This window comes from Biomphalaria glabrata, chromosome 14, assembly GCF_947242115.1.
Source record: "Biomphalaria glabrata chromosome 14, xgBioGlab47.1, whole genome shotgun sequence".
NCBI lineage: Eukaryota > Metazoa > Mollusca > Gastropoda > Planorbidae > Biomphalaria > Biomphalaria glabrata.
Genome location: NC_074724.1, coordinates 25,614,451 through 25,626,739, shown reverse-complemented (window position 1 = coordinate 25,626,739; position 12,289 = coordinate 25,614,451). Strand labels below are relative to the sequence as shown.

At 38.7% G+C, this 12,289-nt stretch overlaps 1 protein-coding gene across 2 annotated transcripts in view; it reads right to left on the bottom strand.

The window, feature by feature from the left end:
* LOC106059842 (hemicentin-1-like) overlaps positions 1-12,289 on the bottom strand; it is a 46,998-nt gene that overhangs the window by 13,992 nt on the left and 20,717 nt on the right. For both annotated transcript variants that reach the window (XM_056011406.1, XM_056011405.1), the window contains exons 8-9: positions 10,790-10,934; positions 2,819-3,012 (exon numbers count right to left, since the gene is read on the bottom strand). In XM_056011406.1, the coding sequence (XP_055867381.1) occupies positions 2,819-3,012; positions 10,790-10,934 (339 nt within the window). The remainder of the gene's footprint in view (positions 1-2,818; positions 3,013-10,789; positions 10,935-12,289) is intronic.

The following is a 12,289-nucleotide window of genomic DNA, read 5'->3' as shown; positions in this document are numbered from 1 at the left end:
TGTCTTTATTTATCCGCAGCCTCCCTCAGGTGTCTGCCTATTTGTTTGATATCAAGACTCACCTACTATCTTTGTGCTTAGTGCTATTCAGCACTGCACTAGCTCACTGACCTGCCTATTGCCTATTTACCTGCCTATTTATTTATTGGATCAACGATCTACTTACCTGTCTATTTACCTGCCTATTGGTTTGATATCAAGAATCACTTCTATCTTTGTGCTTAGTGCTATTCAGCACTGCTCTAGCTCATTTACCTACCTATTTATTCATTGGATCAACGATCTATTTACCTATTTATGTGCTTAGTGCTATTCAGCACTGCACTTGCCTACTGAGATCTACTCAACTCTACCACTTGGCGCTATCGGCATTGCCCGCCTATTCGACAGCCCACCTGTCAAGCTATTAGGTGCGACGTCCCTATAGATTCAGATCTGTGTGAGACGTCATAGCTACGCCAACCCTCTGCAACTCACTGGACATATCCTGTCAACTACGCTGCCCACGGCAGATCCGCTCTGCCCGCAGTAACCTTGTGCCCACGGTAGCCGGCCACCCGCCCTACTGTGCCCACTACAGATATTAGATTTTGGGATTGGAACTCCGCAAGAACTATATCACCGGCGTCCCTCTATCCGCTAGAGCGCCACCTCCAGCTGCAGAACCTCAAGCCAGGACACAGCCAGCTGCGACATCAACAGGACAACCAGCTAAGTCAGAGGACAAAGTGACATACTCTCTTATTAAGTGCACGAGTGATGATTAAATCTAGTATTATTTAGAGATAGATGCAAACCCTCCCCTTTTTCATTTTTATATGTACATTTATGTAAATAAATATTCTTTATTTTTAACTTTTGTATCTATCTTTCATTGCTTGTCTCGTTGCGTGTCTGCTCCCGATTCATATGCTGATAGGTTGGTGTGTGATAGCTTTAAAAATAATCATCCCATAGACATAAAACGCGCCAAACACACATCACATTTCCCCACCTGTCACATTTAGAAACACGGAATCCTATTAACCACCAAACCCCAACGTTACATATATGAAGTGGAAATGGCTAGGGTCTAAATGCTGTATAGTGTTTCTGTTCAGGTCCACCGCAGCCAGTGACCAATGTGACCATCAGAGACGTGACCCACAGCTCAGTGAAGTTACTTTGGTTGTGTGGTTTCAATGGAGGAGAACAGCAGGAATTTATTGTGAAGTTTAGACATTTCAGTGAGTCTGTAAGTAACTCATTTCCTTTTTTTAAAAAAATAGGTTTAGAAATTAGGAGGAAAAGATAGATTATAGGCTATTCAGTTTGTTTTCAGGTTAAAAGTAACGTCAATTGATTCTTTGATATTCTTTTACTTTACATAGTAAAAATAAAATCGTGGCTTGAATATTTCTTGCCAATTGACGGATCCTAGGGGCCACCTCTGAGTTTGTGGATAACACAAACTCTCTTTGTAATCTTTTTTAGTATTTATCTAGGTTTAGAAATCAGGGGGAAGAGAGAAAAAAAAAAGGAGAGAGCTTACATCTTGAGGCAGCAATGGTCACCAGATAGTTGACTTTCGCCTCAAAATGGCTGCCTAATGTCCGAGAGCAAAAGGTGAAAAAAAAGGACACTTTTTACTTGAGCCCCTGTTCACTGCAAGATTATAGAGTTAAATCTAAATCTAATTGTTTTTTTTGTCACCCTTCTTCGTATAACTTCGGTTTACTTTTGATGTTATGTCTCATGGTTTAGATTTCAACTGATTGCTTTGAATTTACTTTCAAATTATTTTTTGTTTGTTGGTGTGTTGGCCTAGGACACATCTCTATCTATCTGTCTATCTATATAATTCTCTTCATGGCTCAACAGTTTTGACACCAAGAAGTAAAGGAAAGATCACTCTTTTATTTCTACAAGTCGGACTAGAGTTACCCGACGGAAAAAAAGGGGGGGGGGAGAGGGAGAACAAGTAGTATTCAGCTGTCACTAAATAGCAGGGCCGGACTTAGCCATTGTGACCAAGAAGTCATGGAAAGAGGACTCTTTTATTTATTTCTACCCCTCGTAACTTTAGCGGCGAAAAAAAAGAGTGGGGGGGGGGGAGAACAAGTAATCTACTCTGTATTCACCCGTCACTACATAGCAGGGCTGGACTCAACTGTTGTGGGGCCCTATGCAAAACGGATTTCGCGGGGCCAAGGTTGGGTAGGGATACAGATAATAAGTGCAAATTAAGAGTTTGTATTAGAAATAAATTCGTCTTTGCACTGTTTCCCCTGGGTGGTCTATCTAGAGACCTGGGTGGTCTATCTAGAGAGCTGGGTGGTCTATCTAGAGACCCTGGTGGTCTATCTGGAAACCTGGGCGCTCTATCTAGAGAACTTGGCGCACTATCTAGAGACCTGGGTGCTCTATTGAGGCATTTAAGGTTCCTCGAATGCTCCCATCAAAGGTGCCGTCACTCCATAATGGTCACACGCTAGCAAGAAAATACCACAAATAACTATGTTCTACTGGAGGCCAGTGTGAGCAATATAGAAGCACTAATTATCATTCGACAGCGGCACTAAGTTAGACACTTATCCCTGATGGGAGACTGCGTGGCAAAGGCGATCTTCTTTGGCGAGCTTAAAGGATGGCGCGCTATAAAGATCAAATCAGGCACAATTTCGCTCTCACTGGCAGAGAGAAAAGTAACTAGCAGCAGATGGCCTATGAGAGAGACAGTTGGAGAGTTCTCACAAAGTCTACAGGACACTCATATGAGACCAAAGTCCTGATTGAAGACAGGCGCAGAAGACGAAAAGAAAACTTGACTTCTATTTACCTCTTGGTCTAACCACAAACTGCAATTCTCTTGTAAAATACTTGGACTGAAATGTCAATGTAAACACTCTGTTGATGTCCTTATTGTCAAGGGTTCGAATGACGGTAAATGTGAATTTTGTCAGGTAATTTCTTCCATCATACGTACTCATTTTTGTTATGAAAACATCTTTGGTCATGTCTTCAGTACGTGTGCTGAAAAATAGAAAAGAAACAAATGAACACAACAAAACAAAAACAAGGTTAAAAAGAAAGTTTGTATGGATACACAAACTCAAAATCGGCCCCCGAAGTGGTCCGCTCAGGAAGATAAAAAGGCAGGTTTCAATATTTTCAGAAAGAATAGAAATATTCAATAACTATAACCTTATCTCCGTTGATACAAAATGAAGAGATGTGTTGTTGTATTGTTAGTTCGACTAACGACTTGATACCACAGGATATGGAGATTTATTCATGTTATTATTATTATTACGTTGTTAATATTTATATGTATTCGATGAACTGATAGTGATAAAGATATAGTGAAATCCTTGGTGTCACTTAAAAATACCGCATCACGAATGAAGAGATTAGAAACATGATTAATACAGCAATTGGACCTCACGATGACCTGCTAACCACTGTCAAAAAACTTAAACTCAAACTCTATGGCCACATCACAAGGTCCTCAGGGCTTGCAAAGACCTTTATTCGGGGAACAGTACCAGGAAGAAGAGGAAGAGGAAGACAGAGAAAGCGATGGGAAAACAGTGAATAAAAATTTATCAAAGGCAAAGGACTGAGAGGAGAGAAGAAAGAAGGTCGACAGATTTTGGGTGGTCTTTCAGACTAAGGAATAGGTGAATGTGAAGCTAAATGTGAACCTGGCGTAACTGATGTTATTGAATGATTATCTAATTGTTACATTTATATGTATGTATGTTGTGTGTGTGTGTGTGTTTGTTTACTTGTTGTCTCCCTTGTCCTACTGTTCAGTATGTTCAGTGCTTACATGTTTGTCTCAAGTATGTTATTAGTGTGTATTCAAGTCTCCTGTTAGTTTTTTCACTTTCTTGTCATGACAATAAAAATGGAGTTATAATTTAAACAGCAGTGTTGTTTTTACATCCTAATTGATAATATAACATGGTGGCAGCTTTCTAAAAGCTCTAAAATGGATACTGTAATTAAAACTAACTTTAAACCAAGAATTAACCCTCCACCTCCTTTAAACGTGAAGAAAGGGTGTGAGGAATGGAAGCTTTTCAGGCAAATGTGGCTGAACTATTGCGCTATCGAGAGAATAAACGATATAGATGAGGAGTATGCCAAAGCACTGTTCTTGTACACTGTCGGCCCAGAGGCATAGGCAGTATACAACAGTATTACTTTTAAACCAAAGCACAATGTTCAAGACATAATATGTGCATTTGATGAGCACTTCATAGGTTTAAAGAATGAAACTTATGAAAGATATGTTTTTAACAACAGACAGCAGAAGCCGCAAGAAACTGACGAGGATTACTTACTAGCTCTACGGACACTCGCTAAAACAGGCAATTTTTGCGACCACATGGAAGAGTCATTAATAAAAGACCGAATGGTAGTTGGCATCAGAGACACAAGGACAAAGAAAGAACTCTTACAAGAACATAAACTAACACTCAAGACTTGTATAGAAATCTGCAAGGCAAATGAAGCTGCTGACTTGCAACTCAAGGTACTAGAGACAGGTACATCTGATTCATCACTACCTCAGGATGAGCCGTTCGCTGTTTCGTCTCGCAAAAGTATTCTACAACAAAACGCTAGTCATAAACAGCGCAAATGTAAATTTTGTGGGTTTGTGAACTATCTTGCTAAATTCCTACCCAAACTATCCGACATCATTGAACCAATTAGGCAGCTACTTCAAACAAATATCCCTTGGTCATGGTCTAAAAAACATGACAGTGCATTCTGTGACATACAATCTATGGTGACTCAAGCTCCTGTGCTAGCATTCTACAAACCACTTAAAGAATTGACCATACAGTGTGATCCCAGTCAAAATGGTCTTGGCGCTGTCTAAATGCAGGAAAGTAATCCCATTGCTTACGCAAGTCAATATTTGACTGATGCTGAAACTAGATATGCACAGATCGAGAAAAAAATGCTGGCAATTGTATTTGCACTGGATAAGTTCCACCAATACACATTTGGTCGCTAGACATTGAAAGTGACCACAAACCTCTTGAAGCAATAATGTCTAAACCTCTCTCAGCTGCTCCTCGAAGATTGCAGGGAATGATGTTGCGTATACAAAACTATGACATAACTGTGATTTATAAAAAGGGAAAAGAAATGTATCTTGCCGATGCACTTTCAAGAGCTCATATCAAGTCATCAGCAAACAGTCAAGGGGAGTATGAGCAGATAAATATGGCCAGTTTCCTAGCAATTGGGGAAGAAAGACTACAGAGACTAAAGGAAGAAACCGAGAAAGATAGGACGCTTCAAAAACTTCTAATCACAATTAATCAAGGCTGGCCAGAAGGCAAGCATCTTCTACCATATCAGCTAATGCCTTATTATAATTTCAGAGACGAAATGTCAGTTCAAGAGGGGCTTATATTCAAAGGTGAAAGAGTAGTAGTGCCCAAGTCACTACGATTAGAAATGAAAAGAGAAGTTCATTCTACATCTACACACTCAGGCATTGAAGGATGTGTGAAAAGAGCTCGCGAGAGTTTATTCTGGCCATTAATGACTGGTGACATAAAGCTTTACATTTCAACTTGCGAAATATTCAAGCTTTTAAACCCAATCAACAGAAAGAGACTTTAATAAATCATGAAGTTCCCACACACCCCTGGGAAAAGGTTGGTGTTGATCTATTCACACTTGACGGCAAAGACTATCTTGTGTGTGTGGACTACGACAGTAACTTCTGCGTGGGGATAGTTTGGTTAAGAAACAGGGATAGTTCTGATTGTCACTAATTAAATTTCGATACAGCTGCAAATTATTCATTTTTTTCAAAGCTCAATATGTTTTTATTTTGTTTTGTATTTAAAATATGTAATATCAACTTTTTTTAAATTAAGTTTTTGAGTTTTTTTTTCCCACCTTAGCGTTCAGGCTGATCCGTCACCTGGTAAACGCATCAACAAAATCATTAACTATGAACAATTTTGGATCTTCGCTCTTTGTAATGAACATGAAAATCTAATCTTGTATTGTCCACTCGCTAAAGCTCCTATATCTGCGACTATGACTTTATAATTGATAAACTCCATCGGGTATATTGCTCAATAGTATTATCTGCTGGTATATCTGTGACTGAATTTATAATTGATGAAATGCAGCGGGTATATTACAATAAACAGTGTAAATGATCAGGAACTATATACAACTATACACAACTTCTCAATAACCTTGACTGCTCAACGTGGATACGTTAACTGTTTCTCGTGTGTGTTATTGTAAGTGAAAGTATAATCTGGCAGTCTGACCAAAAAAAAAATAATCTGACATAAAAGAATTAGTCTGATATAAAAGAATTAGTCTGACATAAACGAATTAGTCTGATATAAAGAAAATAAATTAGTCTGATATAAAGGAAATTAGTCTGACATAAAAAAGCCTATTGAATCCGAAGAAGTTTACATTGTGAAATAGTGTAAGACATTCAATCAAGACGATGCGTCCTCGAAAGTCTTTATCGCATTGTTTTGTTGTCTTCTGTATTGTATTTAAAATGTGAATGTAATCATTATATCAGAAGAAAAAGGAGATGAAATCTGAACCAAATAAAAATAACATTAAATATTTAGCAGCCACAGAAACATCAGAGTGTTAACATAGGAATAGTTAATTTTGAATAGGTTTGTGCTATTGCAATGAATGAGGAAACCGACTTGGGGAGCAGGTTTATAGCAAATATCTAGAAGATAGACGATAACTAAATGGATCATGGAATAGTGCCTTTCACTGACCAATGCTTAGTATTTGGTTGAAACTTGGTTCATAGCTCTTAAAGAAGTTTAGCGCCTTATATTTATACAAAAACATCAGAAAATTGCTATGAATATTCAAATTTGACACGAAATCAAAGCCCAACAGATTCAAAACGAGATAATAGATCTGTTGGACAATGCAGTTCTTGAAAAAATACCGATACTATAGGATATCAATTCTGTACCATTTGTCTCTTTCATTGGTGGCAGCGCTCAAGACAAATAAAAAGTTGATATCAAACTCGTATTATTTTTTTGATACTGATCTCCGTTGACGGAACATCCATAAGAAATAGAAATTAGATAGTCATTTCTAGGTTTTCATGTATGTGAGTATCAAACGTCAGCAGAATTTGTTGAACAAATGCTCCAAGTAATTAAAAAGAAAAAAAACTTTTATCCTTAAATAAACTCCTAGGCTAAAGCTCTATATTTGAAACTCCGTTAACTCGTTTCATTCTGTTCAAAAATTGTACAAACATTGACTTTAAATTCGTGTTGGAGTTCTAACAGAGTCAAACGTAATAAGATTATTAAAAAGCTACTCTACTTGCATTGGAATGTCTTTTGGTCAATGTATCGATACATTCAGATAACTCAAGAAATCCCTTACCAGGGGTTTTTACGTTTAATACTCCCTACCAGGAGGTTTTGAGTTTGAAACCTTAAACCAAGGGTTTTGAATTTGAAACCCCATACCAAGGGGTTTTGAGTTTACAACCACATACCAGGGTTTTGAGTTTAAAAGCAGGGTTTAAAACTAAAAATACCTCTTCAATATGAAAAAAAAAGCAAATTATGCACTCAAAATGTTATAAGCGTAGATAAATGGGTTTTGACTCAGTTTTGAGTTTAAACCCTCCGCCAGCGGGGTTTGAAGCTAAAAAGTACATCTTCTATGTAAAAAAAAAAGCAAATTACGCACTCAAAATGTTATGAGCTTAGATAAATGGCTTTTGACTCAGTTTTGAGTTTAAGCCCTCCGCCAGCGGGGTTTGAAGCTAAAAAGTACATCTTCTATGTAAAAAAAAAGCAAATTACGCACTCAAAATGTTATGAGCTTAGATAAATGGGTTTTGACTCAGTTTTGAGTTTAAGCCCTCCGCCAGCGGGGTTTGAAGCTAAAAAGTACATCTTCTATGTAAAAAAAAAGCAAATTACGCACTCAAAATGTTATGTTAAAACCCACCTTCAGAGGGGTTTGATGCTAAAAAATACCTCAATATAAAAAAAGAAAATTACACACTAAAATTATTTGAGCGTAGCCCAAGCCAATTGGGGGTTTTGAGTTTAAACCCCTCTACTCCAGAGGGTTTTGATTTTAAAATCCCCCTACAGAGCGTTTTGAGATGGAAACCCTCTATCTTCAATATTATTCTAAAGCGAACTACAGTTACCAAATTCTATGACAGTAACTAAATGGGTTTTTGAATTTAAAAAAAAAAGAACTCCAGAGATTTTTTAGTTTAAAACACCCCCAACAAATGATTTTGACGATAAAACTTCCCTTTTCGATATAAAATCTAAAGCAAACTACAGTCACCAAGAGCGTAATCAAGAGAGTTTACACATTTCTACCCCTGGGCGTAGCCAGGGGAGGGGGTTTGGGGTTCAACCCCCCCCCCCCCGAAATGAAATCCCCCCCAGGGGGGGGGGATCGGAATTTAGTGACTGATTTTTTGCTTTGATTTCGTTTATTTTAGGTGAGATTTTAATACTAAACCATCACTTGCCCCAGCACAACCATAGGGGTTTTGAGTTTAAAACCCCCTACCAGGGGGGTTCGAGTTTAAAACCCCCTAACACGGGGGTTCGAGTTTAAAACCCCTACCAGAGGGGTTCGAGTTTAAAAACCCCTACCAGGGGGTTTGTTTAAAACCCCCTACCAGGGGTTTTGAGTTTTAAATCCCCTACCTGGGTTTTTTTTTGCAGTTAACACCCCCTCTTCTATAAAACAAAACAAAAAAAAAAATGCAAACGAAAATCCCCTAATTCCAAGAGTACAGTTAAGGAGGATTTTAATTTTAAAACCCCGTCTAAAATTTACGATAAACCCCCTTTTCAACATAAAAAAAAGCTAATTACGCACTCAAAATGTTATGAGCGTAGCTAAATGGGTTTTGACTCAGTCTTCAGTTTAAATCCCACTTCATCGGGGTTTGAAGGTAAAAAATACCTCATTAATACTAAAAACAAAGCAAATTATACACTCAAAATGTTATAAGTGTAGTCAAAGTGGTTTTGAGTTTAAACTCCCCTCCAGTTGAGTTTGAAGCTAAAAAGTATCTCTTTAATATAAATAAAAGCAAATTACTCACTATAAAATCTATGAGCGTAGCCAAAGAGGTTTCGAGTTTAAACCCCATTTAGAGGGGTTTGATGCTAAAAAAAACCTCGTCAATATAAAAAAAAAGCACGCTAAAATTATTTGAGCGTAGCCAATCCAATCGGGTTTTTTTTTTAAAGTTTAAAACCCCTCCAGATGGTTTTGACTATAAAACTTCTCTTTTCGATATAAAATCTAAAGCAAACTACAGTCACTTAATTCCAAGAGCGTATTCAAGAAAGGTTACACATTTTTACCAATGGCTGGGCTCCATTAATAAACTGCAGTGAATAGTCATCTGCCGAAATAAAAAAAAACCCACTAAATATGGCTCAACAAAGATGGCTAAGACAGATTTTAGGAGTCAGTTATAGAGATCGGGTCTAAATCAAGGAAATCCTATGCCGAACTGGGAGTCGACCCTTTAGTAAGAATGTGAGAGAGCGACGCATGAGGTTTGCGGGACATGTTCTCCGACAAAATGAATTAAGCATAAGAAGAGTTGCAATGATATCCTAGTACAACTTGACGCCACTCATTCATGGAGGTCCTCATGGCAGGTGGAAAGAGGCTTCAGACATTACCAGTGACAGATTTTTATGGAAACAGCTTGACGGCAAATGCGCCGAACGGCGTGGTAGGGTCTAAGTCAGTAAGAATAGCAAATTAGGTTTTTGAAATAAAACTTTTTAATAGCAGGAAAATGCAGTGTAGATACCTCAGAATATGCATTTTGTTGGCTTTCAATACCAGAAATAATGCTTCGTCCCGCACTGGGGGAGCTCCTAGCGCTGCCCCAGACCCCATTGCTAGTAATGTCGGAGAGTCTACAATTTTATGGAAACAGCTTGACGGCAAATGCGCCGAACGGCGAGTGAGGATCTAAGTCATTAAGAATAGCACATTAGGTTTTTGAAATATAACTTTTTAATAGCAAGAAAATGCACTGTAGATACCTCAGAATATGCATTTTGTTGGCTTTAAATAAAAAACCCCCCCCCCCAACCCCCCCCCCCCCGAAAAAAATCCTGGCTACGCCCATGTTCTACCGGTGGCGGGGCTCCATTAATAAAGTGCAGTAAATAGTCATCTGCAAAAATTGAAAAACACTAAATGTGGCTCAACAAAGATGGCTAGGACAGACTTTAGGAGTCAGTTATAGAGATCGGGTCTCAATCAAGGAAATCCTATGCCCAACTGTGAGTCGACCCCTTAATAAGGTTGTGACAGAGCGTCGCATGAGGTTTGCGGGACATGCTCTCCGACAAAATGAATCACGCATTAGAAGAGTTGCGATGACATCCTAGTACAACTTGGCGCCACACATTTATGGAGGTCCTCAGAGCAGGTGGGAAGAGGCTTCAGACATTATCAGTGACAGATTTTTGTAGAAACAGCTTGCCTCAAAATGCGCCGAACGGCGCGGGAGGGTCTAAGTCAGTAAGAATAGCACATTAGGTCTCTGAAAAAAAATCCCCCCCCCCCTAAACCCCCTAAATTATCACTGTCCAGCTTTTTAAACCAGATCTTGTTGTCGGCAAATGAACTATTGGAAATTGTTTTAATAATGTATAATGGTAATACTTACGTATATGCGATCTTTGTATTATCTGCTATTAACTTAACAGTTTCACCAAATCATTCGTATTCCGAATAGAAAACTTACCTACTATCAACCATTGAAACAACTCGGGTGACATTAGGTTCTGGGTAAGCTTTGATGACAAAAGAAAAATTTAACACTTTGGACACATCCCAAACATAGTTTTGTTCCAGCTTCAGGAGAGGGATATCTGCAGAGCTTGGTGGACCTAAAGAAGAATTGAACGAATCGAGAAGTGTTTGTCGTGTAAATAAAAGACAAGATTTGTTTAGTTATGTTTTATGTTTTAGACATTCCAAAAGAAATGAATATCATGAGCTCCTAGCCCCAACCTATTCCAGGACTGCAAGGGACAGAAGCGGGTAGAGATCAAAATCTTATTTTATCTTATTATCACGATGTTTTTCGAAGAATAAATAGTTCCGCCTGCCCATAAAAAGGTATGTCTACCAGGCAGTGGTCCTCTTGTTATGACATGATTAGGATTTAGTTATTTGTTTCGGGAATAAGGGGAAAGTTTTAATTAGCGACAAGTGACGTGACAGATCTTTAAAAAACAAGAACGCTCTAAGTGACGCTACAAAGGAGACGCTTCGTATAGAGCAGTACAATAGATATACGGATTTACGGACATAGCTGACATCGGACGATTCCCTTCTTGATTATTAAATATATTTGTAGAACAACATCAGCGTCGTCTACATATTTGATTGTTTCGGCCTTTCGCCGGTGTACTGAAGTAGTTTGAGTTAAGGGTTACTTCCAGACAGACGTAGATCTACACTAGATATAGTTCAAAGAATCAACACCGCGCGGAAGCCTTAACACTCTAAACCCTTCTGTTTGTTTTAGATCAAAGACATGGCAACTATACAAAAAGCAATTCAAACTTATTAAACGATTTCACCAAAGATGCTTTCGCTCCATTATGTACATATGGTGACAAGACCGCACTGCAAACAGCAATGTTATTGCAAAAGCAGGTATGGACAGTTTAGAGGGACTTTTTATAGTCCAACAATTACGCTGGGCAAAGCATGTTTGCCGTATGGGTGACGAACGTATGCCAGAAAGTTGAAGATGTGCCCCTTGGAAACGTTTTAAAGAACAGTTTAGGCGCCAACTTGATGTAACTGACATAGAAGAGAGCACCTGGAGGCATTCGGCTTTGGAACGAGACAGCTGGAGGTCACTTTAAAACGCCGCGGGATACACATTTGAGTCCAAAAGAAATTCCACTGCCGAGGATAGACATAGACGCAAAAATAAAATGTAAATCGATCACTGGCGGAAAATGGCAATGTCTGCCCTGGATGTGGAATAATATGTAGGTCTCAACTGGGGCTGCGTAGCCACGGGAAATACTGCATTCCTCATTAATTTTCGGACTAGAAGAGAGACAAACTTGTTGTATTTTATATATAAGTAAAGATCACCTTTCCCCTTTCTTTGGCCAACGGTTAACACAAGTGGTCAGCACAAGCCCTTAACCACTCAACCACCGCAACCCCAACCAACTGACATATGCAAATTCAAATTTGCCCTTAATATTGTGCAAACACT